The sequence below is a fragment of the Alosa alosa genome, chromosome 15, assembly GCF_017589495.1.
Source record: "Alosa alosa isolate M-15738 ecotype Scorff River chromosome 15, AALO_Geno_1.1, whole genome shotgun sequence".
NCBI classification, from domain to species: domain Eukaryota; kingdom Metazoa; phylum Chordata; class Actinopteri; order Clupeiformes; family Clupeidae; genus Alosa; species Alosa alosa.
The window spans coordinates 17471640-17493152 of NC_063203.1; the positions used below are offsets into that span (position 1 = coordinate 17471640).

General features: G+C 44.0%; 1 protein-coding gene across 4 annotated transcripts in view; it reads right to left on the minus strand.

The window, feature by feature from the left end:
- Positions 1 to 7813: 7813 nt before the first annotated feature.
- The window catches only part of kirrel3b (kirre like nephrin family adhesion molecule 3b), a 178987-nt gene continuing 165287 nt past the window's right edge, over positions 7814 to 21513 (minus strand). The window contains exons 10-16 of one of the 4 annotated variants that reach the window (XM_048263860.1): positions 16793 to 16893; positions 15243 to 15441; positions 13829 to 13936; positions 13224 to 13307; positions 12821 to 12930; positions 11603 to 11689; positions 7814 to 8286 (exon numbers count right to left, since the gene is read on the minus strand). In XM_048263860.1, coding sequence (XP_048119817.1) covers positions 7816 to 8286; positions 11603 to 11689; positions 12821 to 12930; positions 13224 to 13307; positions 13829 to 13936; positions 15243 to 15441; positions 16793 to 16893 — 1160 coding nt within the window. In that variant the 3' untranslated portion in view covers positions 7814 to 7815. Of the gene's footprint in view, positions 8287 to 11602; positions 11690 to 12820; positions 12931 to 13223; positions 13308 to 13828; positions 13937 to 15230; positions 15442 to 16792; positions 16894 to 21513 lie in introns of all 4 variants that reach the window. The other 3 variants (XM_048263859.1, XM_048263862.1, XM_048263861.1) reach the window with 3 other exon arrangements.

The window sequence follows — 21513 nt, forward strand, 5'->3', positions numbered from 1 at the left end:
AACCTATATTTTATGATTAAAGTAAGTCACAGTCATACGAGGTTTAATGGGCAAAAGTTGAAGAAAGCTGTAAGGAATGTCAAATAGTGACTGTCATCCTCTCCTTTTGATTCAAATGAATTACTCTTGTCAGCATCGTTTACTACCTCGGCCTCATCTTCTTCATGCGTCCATTAAGAGCCATTCTAATTTAATCACCAGAACTTTACTTTTGCACTTTATCACTTCAGACGTGAGGGTGTGTTAGGGACTATGATCTAACAGCCTGACAAGTGATTTGAGATATTTACAGAAACTGACAATAGACACTGAATAGAAAATGACAATGGACAATAAATCCTTGGTCCATCTGAAGACGCTGCTTAAAGGTGTTAAGCGATGTTGGGTAACGTCACTGCTGTTGACGTTCAAACAAAACAGAGAGCTAGCTCTCCTCTCCCTCCCCCTCCTTCCCATGCAACTGAACTCTCCTGAACCCACATCTCGTCAGTGAAAGGCTGGAAAAGTTTGTTATGTTTTATGGTCCAGACTGCTTTTGTTGCCGCTTGTGGAGCTTGGGCTGTCTACAGAGGCTGTGGTTTTTTACAGTGTATTCAGGGGACAGGCAGCTAGCGGATTGTGAGGAGATGGTTGTTATATGTGTTTTAGCTTAGAAACTGCGTAACATCGCTTAGAGCACCTTTAAAGAGGCATTCCTCTGAATCTTCTAAGTTAGGCTTTTTTTCCACTCATGCAGTCATGCTACTCCTTTTCAACTGAGCTGCTCCTTTGACTATTTGTGAGCCGTATTGGAATCAGTAACTGTCTACTTTGTGCGTCTGCTCACACCAGCATTAACATGTATTTTTAGTGGTCAGGTCATGGCCCCAGCACTTGACTGCATTAAAAAAAAAAGATCAGGTGTAAGGGCTACCAAGGCCACATTCAAATGAGATCACTCAGATGAACACAGTAATGATTAATGGCAGACTTCCACCACATTCACACAAAAATGTAACCGTAAGGGACTTTTCAGAATTATTGTTATTACTGCTCTATAGATTAGTAGAGCTTGTCGAGGAACACTCTGAAGATATAAATCTGAAATATAAATCTGAAATATGTTTGTCATGTTTGAGTGTGGCCAGATTTCTTTGCTTCCAGATTCCTTTGCTGGCTGCTAGGGCCAAATAGAGTCTTTTTGACAGTTGTAGCCTTCATCATTACTGACAATATTACAGACAATGACAGCTTTCCCATTAACTGTTGTTGAAAACAAATATCCAAGCACCATTATCACAATATTGGGGTTCAGATGAATGTACATTAGCATTGGTTGAGTTTGTTCTTGCTGACATTTTTCAAACAATTCACATGGCAACGTTTCCTTGCATGAGGAAAATGTGAGTTGAGAGACACATTTGAATTCATACTGTGAGTGTAATCTAGTAAAAGTATTACTGGACACTGTCCAGATATTACACATGTTAATGTCAGATGATAAGGGGACCCAAGAGAGAAGAGCTACACATACCAGGGCTGTGATCGAAAGGAAGCATGGTTATTATTCTCTAGTATGTCCCAATCTGTTTCCAGATCATGTCTGTGGTATTATGTGCAAGAGAATTTATGACTCTATACTTAATATATTCATACTCCCTTTGAATGAACCTTAGTGCACTTGTGTGGAATGGAATGAATGTTGTACTATAAATGTAAAAGAGCTATATGAAAAGCGTATTAAATGAGATTCTTTGAAAAATGCTTCTTATTGGTCAATTGGGGAACATTGACTAGATCAATGCGAGGGCTGACGCAATGCTGCAGGGATTCATGACACGGAGCTGTGCAGAGCACAGCAGATTAACCTAGGCCTCAGATGTTCAGAGCTCTCAGGGGTGGGATAGTGTGTTCAGCCATGTTGGATGGAGCGTGTGGCGTGTTAGAGGCTACACCGGGTGTGTAATTGAAGCACTAGTTTTAGAAGACGGGACTCGTTTTTTTTATTTAGATGCTGCTATCACGTCTAGTGTAGCCAGTTCCATTGAATACGTACCTGGTGTAACCTGCTTTGTTTTACACAGACAAGCCATAACCCTGCAGGTATTACAAAACAATGCAGAAAGGAATAGTAACACATGTCTAGTGTCTCCTAGATCTCCAACGAGTCACATAAAATAGCCACCAGCAAACATGTACTCACATGGAGGGTGGGTTACTGAAAGATACATAGATGTATTGGCAGCACCATGGATCTGTTATATTTTGATGCACTATACACCAAGACATTCATCTGTGCAGAGGTAGACCTCTAATATGAAGGCTGAGAGTAGATAGTTGTAGTTAGTTACTTGGTGATGGAAACATTGAGAAATATATTTTCACAGACTTATGAAAGACTACATAGAAAACCCATAATGTATTATACAAAACAGCATGTACTATACCATAATGTACCATACAAAACAGCACGTCAGTCAGAATTAAATGGCATATTTCCAGTGCCAGTGGACATCATGCCAGAGCTTAAATTTGTCATGTTATGCTTCTGTTTAAGTGACAATGTCTTATTCCTCACAGAACACGTTCAGTATTATCTTTTCAAAAAAAAAAATTGTTCATATTTGTCTGACAAAGGTTCTGAATGCAGGTTCCTCTTGAGATATCTAGCAAATTAGTCGCCTATTGTGTGCCCCATCTATTGTGTGCTCTGTGATTGTTTTAGGCACCACATTAATCCACATTCCTGTGCGGGGAGCAGAGTTTGGGAGAGAGGATGCGTAGTGTGCACCTGCTCCCCGGCGCTTTCGCCCCGGCTCAGTGAAGCCTTAGTCCTATAACGCGCTTCTCAGACCTCCACAGATGGTGAGGTAATTGCAAGGCTTTGCACAAAGCTGACAGGTTGTGCACTACCTCACATACACAGGGCGCCGTTAAAAACATAAGCACACGCACACAGTATGTGCACAGGTGCAGACATTCAAGTGGACCTCTTATCTCACGCATGAGTCTTTTGGGGGACTGACACACAAAAACCCACACAGCATGCGCACGCATGCACACACATACGCTCAGACATACAGTACTCCGACACACAATACACATCCACACACAATAAAAAGAAACACTCTTAGACTGAAATAAAGAAACAGTTGTTTTTTTGTCAAGTTTTCATTTTTCTTTTCCAAATATACAGAGCAAAAGCATCATAGATTCACAGACTGATACAGGTAAAATACATTTTTTTATTTTCTTTCCATTGATATAGACTGAGGGCCACTGCATGAAAATTGTGGTTTACTCAATGACTTTAGTTTTTATTTTTCCATGACATTACAGTTTATAACGTTTGATTGGCTATATATCGATTTTTGCCACGACTGTGTACACACCTTTTCTTGTTACTGTAGCATGTTATTGAAAGACTAACGAGATATTGATTGGGAGGGGGGGGCAGAGAAAGTGCTTGTGGCATTTACACTGAGGTTGGAGGAATTTCGTCATATGTAACCCAGAGCCCCTTGGTGCTTTGGCCCTGTCCACCCAAGTCCAGCCATGTGTAGCTACTTACTCAGATCCAGAGGAGCTCAGGGTCTCCCCCACCCCGGTTCTTTGTAAACCACCCTTTTCACGCAGAGCTACATGTCGACAGTGTCTGTGTTTGGCATGATATATACTTTTAATATTTTTTTTTTTTTGTCTTTTTTTTTTTTTTGTCATTGTTCAGACCAAGCAAAAGGGTTTTGCAGAGCACAATTCACTGATGCAATATAGCCACCGGGCACAGAAATGATTACAAGGAGAACTGTCAAGCCATCAGAGACCCCCCCCAATCCATGCACACAGACACACACCAGCCCACACACACACACACACACACACACCTCCATCCATCTCCCTTTTCCCCATCTCCACGGCTGTGGGCATCGTCACCCCTTGGCTTGACAGAGAGCACAGATGAAGTGGTGGGCCTCTGTGGTGCTTAAAACAGTCCGTTCTCCTGCCTGTAGCTTAATAGACTCACCAAAGCTGTAACCGGATGATGGCATTCCCATAAAAGCTCTCTCTCTCTCTCTCTTTGCTCTCTCTATCTCTCTCTTTCACATCAGGAGGTGGCTCTGACCTCTCGTTATCGGACTCGACGTGTTTACTCATCTGCTTGGCATGTGTGTGTGTGTGTATGTGTGTGTGTGTGTGTGTGTGTGTGTGTGTGTGTGTGTGTGTGTGTGTGTGTGTGACTGGTGCCTAGGCCCAGCCGGCGCCAACGCTGACCGGACCGAGAGCCCAGCGGGCACACTCAGGCACCACCAGGGACGAGCGATAAGAGAGCTCCCGCCGACATGCAGACACACACGGAAATGGCACACTGCGCCACTGAGCCAATGAGATGACAGCGGTCAAGTGTGTGTGTGTGTGTGTGTGTGTGTGTGTGTGTGTGCAAGAGAGAGAGAGGGAGAGAGAGAAAGAGAGAGACTTACGAGGTTATGCTCAAACACTCTTATGGGACTGTGCAGCTTAAGTCATCGCTTGGTGTTTGGAGGCAGGGTTGGACGTGATTAATTTTGTGTAAAAAGAAACAACAGAAAACCTCCAGATTGAGAAGAGGGTGTTTTTTCCCCTTTCAGTGGTGAATGTTGTGTGCGTTGTGTTCGGCCTCTTGATCTATACAGAACATTATCTCCAGCAGAAGCCAGTGAACCAGCAGAGTCCACACAAATACAGGAACTCAGGCATGGGAGACATACTGTATGAAAACTTAATGACCACTTCAGCTTTTTAAACAATACCATTACGCTGTCTTTTTTATCTAGGGCCTCTTGCTTTGATGTGTAGTCTAACAGGCCATTATTTGAAGTAGCTTTTGTAGGCTTTTAGAGAGGAGGGTCTTACAGACCGAGGGCTAAAGCTTACATGTTACATCTCGTCCATGACAGAGTAACCATTAGGGACAGAACCCTTCACTGGGATTCAGTGCTACCAAACTAGCCATTTTGTTGGTTTGTTTAAGTTGCAGTGAATGATGCACGTTCAAATAAACTGAGAGCTGCTTCAGCAAATCAATTAAAGACATGATTGTCTGTACAATGTTGATGATGTGAGTTTGCTCTGCCTTTAAATACCTAGTTGACAGAGGTTAAAAAAGAAAAAAGAAATAGTAAACTTATATACAGGGAGCATTAAAGATTTATATACAGAGTACCAAGCTCTAGGCATGATTATCAGCATTAAAGACAGGCCATTTCCAGTTAGGCTGCACACAGAGTAATGTAGAAAATAAGAATGAAACACCAACACTCCTACATAGTACTTACTGAAAAGCCATCTGGGTAATCATCAAGTAAAGTGCTCACAGCAACCAGTCTGTCCCTCACCAGAACTAAGGTGTTTCTCGGACATTGGAATACAGTGGATAGAGAACTGCTGGACTCTCATTTTTCCTTCTTTTACTTAATTCTAGAGGATGTTCATGTGTCCACCCAAGCTACCCTTCATGGTCAAAACAGTAGAAAAAGGGCACAACAAAGTCAGATAATGTAGAGGGGAAGAATTTAGAATTGGGTGGAGAAAAATAGTGACAAGACCAGTTACAGCTGTCATTCGTCTTACCATCTGTAACCATAGACATTATTTAATAATAGATTCTAATTAAACTTGAAACCTCATTCTTATTTTGTTTGGTTATGGCGGTTGCGATGCCTTTAGACCTGGCTGAGTGAAGAACACTATGGTCTGTTTTGAAGGTCATGGAGAGATTCTGATCGGGGGGGGGACAGACATGGAGGCTGGTGCTGACCCATGATCCTTCAGCACAGGGGGGAGCTTTTTTCTCTTGCTATTAAGTGCTCATATTCCATCTGCCCAGCAGTTCCGCCGTTTCCAGTGAGGTCTGGAGCCACCGCAGAGGATGTGCAATGGTACACACAGAATGGGATGAAGACAGAGATGGAGAGAGAAAGAGAGATCCTAATCGGTCAATCAAGAGCCCATTTTTTTTTTTGTTGTTGTTGCACGGATTCAGCGTTAATTTGTGCATTGAGCATCTCTAGATATCATAAATAAGTAGTCACCATGGAAACAGATGGCAGTGGGAAAGCACAGTGAATCTACAGCGTAATAAAGAGTGTATATGGGTCAAGAATTGTGTGTATTTGTGTGTGTGTGTTTGTGTGTCTTTTTCAGTGCTCTTAAAATAAATCAAAACAATCATAAAGTCACTGGAGATTATGTAATAATACTCCCAACCACTATGCAGTTCACTTAAAACAGTGAACATGCGTTTGTCCAATGAGTTAAATCATAAACAGTACATGAAAACAAAAATTAAACTAACTCACACCATTTGAAAATGTCAAGATCACAGTAATACAATTAAATTACCTCAGCCTCAACAGGAAAAAACAAACTGTCTAAGAATGAAGCCACATAACAAATCCATTTAGCATTGTACACATTTGGCATCACAGGCTTTTCAGATTGACAGAGAATGTCGGAGAGATGCCACGCCGTGTTGGCACAGTGCTCTTCACATCCTGTATGTCCATGTGTGATCTTTGCTCTGTCGTCAGCCAAAAAGCACTACAGCAATCCTCCCACAGAGCCCCCAAAAATTGTTCATGTTCAACTCCTGTGAGTATTTGGTGGCAATGTCTAGCATTATTAAATAGTCCTACACAAGGCAAGAAAAAGACAAAGGGACAAGTCCTCCCACTGGTAAGTCCTCAACATCAATGAGAAAAAGAAAATCAGACAATTTTGCTGAAAAATAAAGAATGTAAAATTAGATGGAAAAATGTACAGTGATATTCCTTTAAATTGTCTGATTCCTTTATCTCCATATGGCAAAGAGAAGGGAAAAAAAACATACAATGGCAAATTTGGCCCTCTGGTTGAGATCACAGCAGCCCTTATCAGAACAGTTGCGAGGGCTGGGTGTCAAGGCAGCAGCGAGCTGTGCCGTTTTTAATCATTTTCATAAAGTTTGAATGAGTTTCTTTTTTTTCCCCCACATGGGCCATCAGTTCACCCACACAAGAGCGAGAGCCGTATCTGTAAACGGGAGGAGGGGGCCTTGACAAATAACACTTACTTCCAGACAGTAGTTGTGCTTCAGGAGACCACAGAGTAGCAGAGAGCACTCGTCTGTGGTATGTACTGGACACAGAGGAAGAAGTTCAGGGAAAGAAAGAGTAGTAGTGGTAGTTACTCCAACTGCACCCCTCTTCTTAGGTATCAATGGGTCTCTACCAGTCCGAGACTGTCATTAACGACATTATGCACTGGCAGGCTAGTGTCTTTTCTATTCAGAGATCCCACAGACATCAAGCTAAATGGAAAGCTAACAGGCTTTTTTTTTTTTTTTTTTTGGAGTCTGAATTTTTCTCTTCAACGTATGTTGGTGTTGTGGTGGTACGGACAGTAAAAAGGTGGTATGGAGAGTAAAAACACCTATGTAGGTGGAATCCTGTGCGAGGGACAAAAACATGGGAATGATGATGGCTTGCAGGGTGTCAAGCCAGAACATGAGGTTTTGTTGGGGGACGTAAGGCTTCTTCAAAATGTAAGCTCGGAGGTCGGGGGAAGATGGACAGGTCCTCTTGGTGTTGGGTTGTAATTCTCTGGAAACGCCCAACATCACACCGTATGTGCTTGATGTGGAAGTGAACTCCCCTCCCACCTCCTTTTGATTTTAGCCAGTCTTTAATGCTGGCTGCAGCCCTAGAGCAGTCAAATACCCCCTCCCCCCCATCATTATTCACATGTGACCCCCCCCCCCTCTCACATGTGCCCTCCCTCCCCACCCCACCCCTAGACACTCCACCCGGCCGCCTAGCCAGGTCAGACATGCGTCTGCATGCGCTTCTGCAGGGGCCGCGTGAGGTCCGAGTTTTGCGAGGACGACTGGGAGTAATGCGAGGAGGATGAGGCCGAGGCCTTGCTGTCCTTGTCGAACTGCACGTAGCCGTCCTGCTTGCTGTAGCTGCTCACGCTGCTGTCACACTGCGTGTCCAGGAAGGAGCTGGAGTCGCTGAGCGAGCCACGCTGGAACTCGCGCTCGCACAGCTCGATGGAGCTGCTGCCCATGCCCAGCACGAAGCGCTGGCTGTAGTCGTACAGGCGGTTGGGGCCTGCGCCCAGCGTCGAGTAGATGTTGGTGAAGGACATGCCGGTGGGCACGCGCTGCTTGCCCACGGTGGTGGAGGTGGATGGAGTGCGCATCTCCGTGGGCTGGTTGCTCGCCAGGGTGATGGTTGGAGTGGAGTGGTGCTCCTTGAAGGTGTTGACGCTGTAGTATCCGTTGGTTGGGTCCTGTAAGGATAGAGTGGTAAAGGTAAAGGTGACTGACATTTAGCAGACGCTTATCCAGAAACTCATTTCTAATGGTTAATGTTTACATATGTCCTAGATTACTTGTAAAGAGAAATTGTTTACGTTTACAGTTAAAACAGTTTACAGTTAAAACAGTTTTAACGTTTACAGTTAAAACAGTTTACAGTTAAAACAGTTTACAGTTAAAATACTGTACTTCATATGGAAATCGTCATGACCATATAGGTGTATGTTTTTGTTTAAAAAATCGTGCCTCTTGGCAGGAACAACTCTCCCAACCACAATGGAACTCTCCAGACAAAGCATGCAGAGAGAAACTTAGAAAAAAAGAAAAAAAAATTGAAATGGTATCAAGGTCACCCTGTCAGTAATTACAAATACAATGGCAAGGAAATAAGGGAGACAGGAAGCTATGTCAGGAGGGATAAAAACACTTGAGTGGAATGTTTTTTATCCTGGGCATATCACTGCAGCCCTGCTACCCGCTAATTAAGTAAACTCTGATGATTCACACAGTGGCACTGAGCGAGCACAACATCAGCAGGAGGAGTTCTGTAATATTTCAACTTTAATTGGACCAAAAATGGCTGCAACAATGCTGTTCACTACCTCTCCCAATGGTGCTGGATGACTAAAAAAATATACATATGTTAAAAGGAAAAAGAGAGTGAGGAAAAAAACAAAGAGCAGGTCGCTGCAGCCATGGTTCTCTGCTCAGCACTGTTGCTAAGAGGCCAATCAGGCTCGACTGTGAAGACATGAATGTCATTTGGAGCACAGAGCAGGATGCTAATCACTGGGAGATGACACTGCTATGACAACCCAAGAAAAAAAATCTACAGCGTGTAATCAGGCATTTTTCCCTTGTCTGTCTGTCTGTCTGTCTGTCTGTCTTTTTTCACTTCCTGTTTCTTGCCTTATTCTTAACATTTCCTGTTCTATGACAGGAACATCATCTCCTCCACTCAGCAAGACAAGTGAGGACATTGCACGGAAAGAACATTCGCTTTTGGGCTGGCTGTTCATCAGCTAAGATGCAATCTCTTGATTTTCAGTATGAGCCTTTGGCTTCTGAATTATGTATGACTTACAGACAAAATGTAATGAACTATACTATGTGTTTTGACCTTTTCCCCCCAGAAGATATGCTTTTCAAGATAGGAATTTAGTCTGTTACATTACACACATTTATAACTGACTATAAGTGAGATATATTTTAATATTTTATTCAGATGGAAAAGATAAATAATGGGGGACTTAGGCCCTGTTTGCAAGACAACGCTTGCGGGTGAAAACAACAACATATTTTATCAGATGTGCCTTTGGTTTAGACGGCGATGGCATTTTTGGGCTTTTAAAAACGCAAAAAAGTGAAACCACCCTCCAGAGTGGAAATCCATCCACTTCCACCGTCGCGTTCCCGTCTAAAGGGTAAAAACGCAAAAGTCAGCTCCGATCTGCTCACGGTGGCTCTCGTTGGTGGTGTTGTGTGGCAGTGCTTCACACTACCAGAGCTGGACAGTAACGGAGTACATTTACTTGAGTACAGTACTTGAGTACAGTTTTGAGGGATCTGTACTTTACTCGAGTATCATTTTTGGGGAGTACTCATGACTTTACTCAAGCACATTTGAGAGGCAAATATTATACTCTTTACTCCACTACATTTCTATCCATAACCGTGAGTACCCGTTACTTCTTCTAAAAAAAAAGGAAAAAAGAAAAATCTCCTGTGGCCCCACCTCGCCAGACTATTTCAATTTTCTGAACAAGTTAATGATAGTTTTCACTTCAAGTGTTTCAATTACAAAATAGTATTTTGTATTTTAAATACATGTATTAGAAATACTGCCCATCCCTGGCAACATGGTAAAAAGATAAAAATGACTTAATTTTACTTTCAATTCCTTTTACATTCTCCAAGGTATTAACATTAACATGTTTCTGTACATAAATGTAAGCACTGTGGCAGTAGTAATGCAATATTTAGAAAATGTACTCTTGATACTCTTGATACTTGATACTTTTAAAAACAAGTACTTCAGTACTTTTACTTAAGTAGACATCTGACTGTTGTACTTTTACTTGTACTTGAGTAAAATTTAGCAAAGGGTATCTGTACTTTTACTCAAGTAATGAAGCTGTGTACTCTGTCCGCCCCTCTCCGCCTGGTGTGCATACCACATGGAATTTCAGACACTTTTGCATCACCGTATGCACAAAGATTTCCATCCAAAAACGCTCGTCTAAACGCGGAATAAAAAGCAACGCCAGTTTTGCGTTTTCTCTTCTGACCGTTTCCTTCTAAACACAGCCTTAGTTTTAATGTTAATAAACATCAATTTATAAAATCCAAATTTGTTTTCATGGTCCCCAATAATAGAATATAAAAAAAATATTATTTTCATACAAAACACATTTTCTCCCAGACAAGATGGATAAAATTGGTTTCTTGGCTAATAGTTTTAATCAAATTGAATTAATCTTTTTTTTTTTGAGTGCAGTGATTAGGATTTCACTGCTGGTGAATGTTATCCTAAAAGGTCTTCTGTATTCCGCTCTGGAAATTGTTTACTCAGTGTTTACTCAGTGTTTACTCAGTGTTTACTCAGTGTTTACTCAGCATAAAGTGATCAGCATATACGGCAAGAGTAATTATGGCAGTCAATGAGAAATTATTGGTTTTGGTTGACTACATTGACTCGGAGGATTTCCATCTTATTATTAGTGTTATTATTTTTTAAGCCATTTGACTGCATAGACGGTGAACCTTCATAGCGAAAGGGCAACAATAACCAAGCCTTGCTGGAGCAGAACCAATGAATATTTAAATGAATGGTATGCTTTTCTGGCACCAAAATAGTATGCCACCCATTCTTAATTTCATTCCAATCTTATCTCACACAGTTGGAAATCCTAGACTGAATCTGCTTGATGGATAAAATGTCACATGAAAAAAAAAATGCATTCCTGGTTTCTCCATGTATTACAGTGTTTGCATGGTACTTATTTTGATGTTATCAGTGAATGATCTAAAGTGAGCTCCGTTGATATCTCTTTGATAGCAGATTAAGTGAAAGTTTTGGAGGCTTGCAGAGACTTTGCTGTACTCTCCAGCATGTTGTCTCTGTGCTCCATTTTTAGTGTAATGCATGCTAATGAAATGAATAGAATGTCTTTATTTAGTTCAGCTATGGGGACCTTTTGTGTGCAATAAACTTGCAGGGTTTAACCATCAGACCTCGGTTATTGTTCTGCAACTTCTAAACAAATGCGGACTCCCCCTGGCGCTCACCTTAATGTGCTGGTACTCTTTCTCCTCCTCCTGAAGAACCTCCAGCTGTTTCAGAACAGACTCCTGCTGAAACTCGCCCCGCTCAATCTGAGGGGAGAGGGGGGGTTATTTTACTGCTCTCAAACTGAGTTTTGTATACCCACCTAACCACCCACCCACCCAACTCTCCACAAGGTCCGCTGATGTACTGATGGAGATTTGCTGGTCTTTAAAAAGGCTTAATGATATTCAGGCTAAGCTTTAATTTCACCCGAGGCAAATTTCCATGAATATTTTGTACACATGAATGTCGTTAGGGAAATGAGCACACCCGTACCCTGCTTTTCTTCAGTCCTTCAGTCCACCCCCCCAGCCTCATCTCACACACACACACACACACACACACACACACACACACACACACACACACACACACACACACACACACACACACACACACACACACACACACATCTAAACCCTCCAAGAAGTACATTGTGTTGTTGTCTAAAGCACTCCTCAGTTGCCACCTGTACCTTACAGCCACCTCTCCATTTTTTTTATTTATTTATTTCTATTTCTGTTTTCATTTTCAGGGAGCAGCATTATATCGCTAATTAGCCATTCAAATGGTTTATTTATTTATTTTTTTTGCTCTTTGTTTGACATGATTGCACAAGATGCCAAGACCACAAAGACCTCTGATGCGAGGATTGCATAGCCATGGCAACCCCCATCCTCCCCCCCCCGGTAGCTCCCCTGTCCATCTTGGAAATTCTGTCCGGCCACTAAATATAGGCTTGGTGGGGCGGGGTGTGGGGGGTAGTGGTAGGGGGTTCCGATAGGAGCTAAGCTGCAAAGACACAGGAGCTGCATTATTCATGGGGGCCACAGTAGTGCTGGAGATTGGTGTTATTAGTGTTGTGGTGGAGATAATTACCATTCATTATCACAGGACGTGACAAGGCCTGGCATAATGAGAAGCTGGGGCTCTGTGGCAGAGGGTGGCTGAGGTGGCTTGAGCTGGGTATGTGTGTGTGTGTGTGTGTGTAAGTGTGTATGTGTGTTTGAGTGTGTGAGTTAGTGTTTGCATATGTTTGTGTGTGGTGTAGTAGGTCTTTGTGTGTGTTTGTCTTTGTATTTGTAGCCTTGTAAGTATGTGTGAAGGCGCGTGGGTGTATACCTAGTGGAAGCGGTTTGTTTTACACACACACACACACACACACACACAACCCTTACCATCAGCTGCTTCATGGCAGCATGCTCCTCATTCTCCCTGGCTGCATTGTGGTCCTTGTGAACAATCTCCACACGGATGTCGTTCTTGGCTGAGACCACTCCTTTAAGGTCTAGGAGAAAACCAAAGCCACAAGTGCCACCCGTTAGCCACATCAACACAGCTACCTTCTCAAAACAATGACAAAATATCCCCTCATGCTACTTCACATTTACCAGTCTAGAAAATCACCCTCAAGAAATGAAACAAAAGAACACAAATTAATTAGCATCAGGCAAAAGAAAACCAAGAGTGAGTCAAGAACCCTCTAGTGAATACACCCACAAACAATAAGTGCTCCTAGCAAGGCACTGTACGTTCAGTAATGTTGCGTAGGTTAATACTTGTCATATAGCAAAGTCTTACTTTCTGTCTTAATTTTGCTTGCAAGTTCTCTCTGCTGAGCACAGATGGAGGCAGGAAGTGAGGGCATAACCAGGTGTGCATCCTCTGTGGTATACAACAACAACATGCTGAATGCCAGCAAGGATCCCCACAAGGGCAAATCCAGCACAGTTTTCTTGCAGGTGCATTGGCTGACTAGAGTCTGAGCCTGACCTGAGCCTCTGTCTGAATGGGATGGAGACGGCTCTTTCAGATGTTATCATATATCACTGAGCCATGAGGTGCGATATCAAGATGGCATGGGAAGAGAGAAAAAGATAAAGAAAGAAAGAAAAGAAAGAAAGAGAGAGAGCGAGAGAAAGAACGAACAAAGAAGTGAAGGAAGGAAGAAAGATAGAGAAAAAGGAGGAAAAGAAAACAGGCAAATAAAGGAAGAAAGGACAGAAAGAAGGGAAGAAAGAAAGGACAGAGAGAGAAAGAATGACTGTATGTAATGAATGTTTGAAGAGGAGTAATGCGTAGAGTGTCATGAGCTGTTGCTTCTTCCTGTCCTGTCTTGCTGTAGATCTCTGGTCAGGTGATAACGTGACAGCATGCAGGTGTGAGCCAGTGGCGTGGATACTTACTCCTCTGAGCACGCGTGCAGCAGAACGCTCCGATGGTCCCCAGGAGGACGATGAAGGCCACGAAAGCCCCGACGGCCACCCCGATAATGACCGCCACCGGCACAGACGCTGTGGGTCAGCAGAGGAAAGAGACAGACACACCCTTAACCTTACAATGGTGAATCTCAGACACAGCACGCTTCCCCAGCATGCGCCGCCATTCTAATGTATTCAGCTTGATCAAAGTCAACAGATAACACAGCGAAACATAAATAACATGGATATCTACATGGGCAGGGACACAAAAAAAACAAACTCTGGGCCGGAGGGTAGCTGCGCTGCCCATCTGCTAGGCTGACCGATGATCGATGTGCGATTTACACACATTTAACACCCTCCCCAAACAATCTGCGATAAACACCACCTCTGACTAATATGCAAGCACTGTACGCAATTAACAGCTTGAACAGAATAATACTATACTTAGTATAATGACCTATTACATCTCTGTGTACTTATTGCGAGGCAGCCATGCATGCGACAGGTGCATGATTGCTCAGCAATAAAACAAACAAATGCTGCATATACAACGCGCTGGTTTTTAGCGGAGCGCAGCAGCAAACTGAGATCTTTATGGCTGGCCCCTCGGCATGATTTGTTATTTTTTGTTGCGGTGCACTAAAACGCGGTGGTAAGGCACTCATAGTTTTTTTTTTTTTGACCTGGTTTTCCGCCGCGGTAATGAATGGCTGATGGAGAGTAGGGGCAGCACCCACATTAATTACTCTATCCCCTCCTTAAACAAATGCAACACAACAAAGCACCTCCTCTGCCATTAATGCCTATTTAATGTCTCCATTAATCTACGCCCTGTTCGAGGAGGCATGTATTTCCATCAGGCAGAACTAAAATGTGGCCAAACTTTCCCATCTAACGCTGGCAGTTGTGTGCTGGAGTGAGCAGCAAGGCACAAAGTCGCAAGCACAGGCAAGTTAACATTTCAAAAACTGCACTCAAAAATTCACAGGAAGAGACTGGTGGGAGATGCCCTTGCTGCTCAGTAACTCACTTGACTCATACAGTGAATTCATATTATTATTATTATTATTATTATTATTATTATTATTATTATTATTATATTTTAGATATAGTAAAATAAGTGAATTCCGAGCTTTGGAAGATAAAGACAAGGCAAGAAGACTTCTCTCTTAGCCTTATTCAAAAGAAACCAACCAGCCCCAGTAACAGCACAGCACACTATTCTAGAACAGGACAAAAACTACTACACACTATCACACACAGCACAGCACAAAGCTCGTCCCCAGGCTGCCGGACCACTACACAGGCAATGGAGCGATGACACCATTGCCAGCCTACACCTATGGCCACGTGTTTGAAGAAGAGAAGGTGGAACCTGTCGAACCTTGGCTCCCACCTTGTTCCTGAAGCCTTATGATCTCGGTGTCGGAGCCGAAGCTGTTCCAGGCGGTGCAGTTGTAGATGGTCTGGAAGTCGGCGGGCACGATGTTGCTCATGGTCAGCGTGGAGATGGCACCGTCCTCCGTGCTCACCGTCTCCACCGTGTAGCGGCCGGACGTGCCCGACTCCAGCACGGTCTCCTTCCAGGACCAGGCCTAAGAGCATGAAGGGGAGGAGGGGAAATGTTACTCATGCTTATAGCTCTATTGTGTAGGGACGTCTGAGTTACATTGATACAGTCCACAAAGATAGTTTATATCTACCTAGTTTCAATATATGGTTTAAGGAACACTTTACATCCAACTTTATGATTGAACAAACACTTAACTACTGTAATGTTCATATTCTCTAAGTCATTTTGGACAGGGGTGTCTGCTAAGTAACCATAACCATAACCATAACTGGATTACTGACTGTTGAAGAGATATAGTTGCTAATATAGACTACAGAGCACACAATAATATGCTGTTGAACATTATGTTGTGATTTATGCTGTTATAGGGATACTTGCTTGCTGTTTATTCATGTAAAATACATAGAGGTATAAAATATGTGTTATTAAATTTGTATTACGAATGTGAAGACAAATCATGTCGAGTATGTCTTTGAAAACAGTATTGTCGACGGAGTCATAACTATTATTTCCCCTCTAATCCAATCGGAACGGGATTAATAAGATAGTCATTACCACATACAATTTCCATCAGCAACCAGTGCAGAAGACTTTTCAGGTCACACACACACACAGACACACACACACACACGCACACACGCACACACACACACACACACACACACACACACACACACACACTTACACACACAGAGTAAGTAATGAATCAAACATTGTCCCTAAGAGTAGGCGGTGTTTATCTAAGCACCATAAATCTTAATGGGATCTGTGGTATCACTGCATAAGCATGCATTAAATGAGAAATTAAGAGTGTTAGTCTGCCGTGCTTAATAACCTCCAATTCGTAGCAGAAAGAAATGATTTTGCAACGCAATTCCATTTATTAAAACAAACCAATCATATCGCCGAGGCGGGCGGCCATGATGTTTACTGTTGCCGGGAAAGAGCAGTTGGATGACTGCATCAACATCAACCCACGGCCCAAACCGTGCTCCGAGAGCCTTGGGAGGAGCTGCGCTGCTTTTAATAAGAGCGATAACAGGTGGCTCAGCTAGGGAGAGTGCCAAGCTCGAGAGAGTGAAGTGAGAGAAGGGAGAGAGAGAGAGAGAGCGTATAGAGATGGAGTGAGAGAAAGGGGAAGGGAATCAGCAGTGTGGCATGAGGCTCGACACGTCTGCATTAAATGCGGGTGATAGCAGGTGGCACTCACTGGAAGCCGACCAGGGTCTTGAGAGGGAGAGCGATAGAGAGGGAGGGAATGAGACGGAGGAGAGAAAGAGAAGATAACTCCTTGAGAAAGAGAGAGAGAGAGAGAGAGAGAGAGAGAGAGAGAGAGAGAGAGAGAGAGAGAGAGTCAGCAGGAGATGACTCACGATGCGGTCTGGTGGAGGAGTGCTGGTTATGTAGCACTGAATCTGTCCCTTCTCCCCATGAAGCTCCTGTTTCGTCTGGGTCTTGGAGATAGTCGGAGGGCCTGCGTAGAAAAACACAAAAACACACAGGGTGACTCAGAGGCAGACACAGGCAACAGAACAGGAATCAGGTCCATGTTGTTGTGCACAGAGCCAAGGCCCATGCCTCATGGCCCAATGCACACGGTCATGGGTGCTGGTAACTAGGGAACATTACCAGAGTCACCACCAGTCATATACAGAGAGAGAGAAAGAGAGAGAGAGAGAAAGAGAGAGAGAGAGAGAGGTGGGGGTCATTGTTCAGTATATGTCAAAGCTAGAATATAAAGAGGCATCCATACAAAAAAACCCAATTTCATCAAGCAGCATGAAAAGAAATAGAGCCCTAATGTAGTCATTTCACAGTCTTGACTCTCAGCTGAGCCTGGCCCTATACTTAGACTGATCTAGATGTTCCTTATATTGTTCTCAAATCACCAAGGACTGTGGAGTACAGAGAGTACAGCAATGAGGGGAAAGGGAAAGAGAGAAAGAGAGAGAGTGAGAGAGAGAGATGATAGAACTAGGAAGAGAGAGAGTGAGGGGAGAGAGAGCTGTAGAGCAACCATAGTTCTCTTTTGCAATCTAGAGCAGGGCTGATTTATGGTGAGCTTGATATCTCCCCATGTGATAAGGGTCGCCATAGCGAGAGAAAAGCTATTTCAATGGACCCCAATCAGGCAAAGCATGACGACGGAGTGGGTGTGGGGGTGTGGGTGGAGAAACGCCATTGTTGGGAGATAAGACCCATCAGTGTACTGCAGCACATTCAATTTGCTCACTCCAGCCCTGAACTTTGACTATGCCTACATTCTGCTAGCTCATCATGCCATCACACCATCTCTGTGGCCCTCGCAAAAACAATGGCGCTTGACAATCATAAAAATGTCAGCCAAGAGGAGACGCAGGCCGATAGTTGTCCTCAGGATAGAATAATAAAGCGTAGAACAATGAAATGAGATCTGGACAGCTAGACTCACACGCGGATCACAGGATAAAATCAGATAAACGCAAGCCCACACAAATTCAACACTTCATGTTCTTTGGATGTTATTACTGATAACAAAGACCTCAAATATTAAATAAGTATTAAATAAGAAGACTGGGAGTTAGGAGGCTGTAGTAAAACTGGCTTATGTCATTTCTAGACATTCTTAGGTTTTAGGTGTTTGTCAACACAAACACAAACAATCACATGAGCACACAGAACCAGTATTTGATCCTGGAGGATGTTCTTGAGGTTTACCGAACCTTTATTATATTGTGTGTGAGTGTGTGTGTGTGTGAATTGTAAACAGTATGTGCGTGTATGTCACTTGCATGTGTGTTTGTGTGTGTGTGTGAGTATGTGTGTGTGTCTGTGTGTGTGTGTGTGTGTGTGTGTGTGTGTGTGTGTGTGTGTGTGTGTGTGTGTGTGTGTGTGATTTTGTGTGTGTATGTAAGTGTGTGTATGTATGTGTGTGTCTGTGTCTGTATGTGTGTGTGTATGCGTGATTTTGTGTGTGTGTGTGTGGTTATTGGATAATGTGAGTGTGTTTGGCGAGCGGCCGGTAAACACGCGGCAGATCAATTCCTGCCAGGGCCGCTGAAGGCGAGAGCTCGCCACGCCGTGGTGTGTGTGTAGAGAGAGAGAGAGAGAGAGAGATAGAGAGAGCGAGAGTGAGTGATAGAGAGTGAAAGAGAGAAGAGAGAGAGAGAGAGAGAGAGAGAGAGAGAGAGAGAGAGGGAGTGAGAGTGGCTCAGGAGAATCAGTGCCGTGGATCGGGCCTGTAAATGAGGAATATAATTAGACGGCTTTATCTCGGCGCCTCAGCCCGTGGGTGAGCCAGGCTGTCTCAGGAGGAGCGGAGCCAGCGGGGGGGGTAAGGGGGGTAGGTGGGTAGGTGGGTAGGGGTGGTGCTAGGGATGGAGAGGGGTGGTGGTGTGGTGTGGTGTGGTGGTGGGAGAGGCAGGCAGGGCTCAACGCCTGAGGCTCCTACAAACCTGGAGAGGGTATCGGGAGGTGGCGGAGAGGATACCACCCCCCTGGCGTGGCAATCTCTACCACCTACCACAGGCTGACACAGCTCTGGTAGGGGTGGAGATGAGAGAAGGAGAGAGGTGGGCATATACTCCCTCCTTCTCTCTCTTTCTTTCTCTCTCTCTTTCTGAAACCATTACTGTCTGTTCTCAGGCAGACAACACAGCCCACATGGAATACAGGGGATCTGCCCCATTTGCATAAGCGACAGATTGTTGTCGACGTCGAAAAAAAAAAAAAGGAGGAGTGACATTTAATGCCTCAATTTCAAAGCGCCCACGAGAGAGGCTGGAGTGCAGCACCCTGTCCCGTGTGTCTATTTTATCGGCATTAATTTCCATTATTATTAATTGGTGGAGGTGCTATCTGTGTGTGTGCAGCGCCAGTTTGTGCCAGAAATGAAATGCTAATTTATTGAGCACATAAAGTCGAGGGGTGGGGGTGGGGGTGTAATAAAATGAATACATAAACCCACTGAGAGCTTACAGCGGAACCAGGGGAGGAACATCAATCTCTCACTCTCCTCCCATGTTTGGGCTGATATCCTTCTATACCCTGAGACAGAAACACACACACACACACACACACACACACACACACACACACACACACACACACACACACACACACACTGTACTGCACTACTGGCTTTCCCATCTTTTTTCCCCTATTTGTCTTTATCATTCATTCAAACACACCCTGTCCTACTAACACAAACAAACAAGCACTCACATGCAGCTTTTGTTCCAAACCCACATTCTCACTGCTAACCTTGGACACCCCGTCTGTTAGGACAGCCTGTGGATTCATACAACTTCCATGATGGGAGAGCCTCAAGCCATGAAAAGACACACAATCACGGTGGATTGTTCAACACCACAGAGCAATATGTATCCATTAGGTCTGGGCTGTAAACTCCTTCCCCCTACCAGCTATTCGATTATAATTAAATTACGCCAGGCACTGGGGAACGCTCCAATTCTCTTGTCTGTGTTTTGTTCCGCAGTGGGAGAGCTGACTATCAGTGATATGCAGAGGGGGAGGAAGAGTGATATTGACAAATTCTAAACACATGCATTTTAATTGTTCACATGAAAAGAAGCCGAAGACAAGGAGCAAGTGAGCAAGCGAAGCGGGCGGGCGGGCGGGCGGCTGGCGGGCGGGCGGGCGGGCGGGCGGGCGGGCAGGGCAGGCGGGGGCACAGGCAACGGGAGCACAAAGGCAATCAGATGCCTCATGAATATTCCGGTAAAGACCCTCGTCCTGCCACGCTTCCCGCACTTTCTCTCTCTCTCCTCCTCTCTCTCTCTTCCTCTCAACCTCCCTCCTTTTTTGGTACTCCTTCACACTGCCCTCTTCTTTCAACGTCTCTGCCTCATTCTTCGTCAGGCTCGCTTTCTTTGCTCTTTTCCCCCCACTCCCCCACCTCCCTCTCTCTCTCTCTCTCTCTCTCTCTCTCCCCCTCTCTCTCTCTCTCTCTCTCTCTCTCTCTCTCTCTCTCTCTCTCGCTCCCTTTTTAACTCACTTCTCCACTCTTTTTATCTCGCACTCTCTCTCTCTTTTTTTCTGTGAGATGATCAAGGTTCTACCAAAAAAAGAGAAAGAAAATCAACAGAAGAAGAAGCGTGGTCATCAGTCACGACGCTCCGCTACTGTCAGTGCAGCCTGAATTCAATGGCTTGTCAAAGGCGGGCAGGTTGATGAGGGGATGGGGAGTGCGAAGCGAAGCAGGCGCACGCTGCTGCCGTCGCTGATGCCACGTGTGCACACACACACACGCGCACACACACGCACACACACACACACACACACACACACACACACACACACACACACACACACACACACTCGCCGACTTAAAACAATCAACAGCGAGCCACAGGAGAGCCCTGTCCTCTCAAGCGCCACATCAAAGACGCACAAGCACAATCTGATGGGCCTGAAGGAGACGCTCAAAACAGAGAACGAGAGAGAGAGAGAGAGAGAGGAAGAGAAAGAGAGAAAGAAAGAGACAAAAAGACAGTGAGGGGCAAGAAAGAGTGATAGTAAGAGAAAGACAGTAAGTTAGAGAGAGTGTGTGAAGAGGGGGAGAATTTCAATTATTTAAAGGGAACAAAAGGATGGTGTTTTTTTTTTGTAATGTCATAGACAGATCCAGGCCAAGTGGCTGCAAAACAAAGACGCATCTAAACAAAGAGAATAAGGTGAACGAGAGGAAAAACAACACTCATTCAGCTGTTAAATCAGCAGGGACCAAACAAGCATAACAATGTGCTTTTATCAATATTTTCCTATTTGTGTTTTTGTGCTTTTTAAACAAATTAGACATGACTAGCTATTGTCCTACACCACTGAGCAGTAACTGTATGAATTATGAATAGTGAAAATCTTATATCTGGAAAAGAAAAGGGAATGGGGAGAGAAGTTGGCAGAGCCATATGCATAAATATCTTAACTGGCCCTTTTTGGGTACAAACAGATGCAAACATCAAAATAGATGTTTCACAGGAGACTGGCGGTGATAAAGTGCTGCCGCTGTTTTCATTATTGTTCACGGTGTGTTTGCTCTCAGCATTCAGAGCTCCGTCTGTACACCACAAGCAATGTCCCCAGCACTCACCAA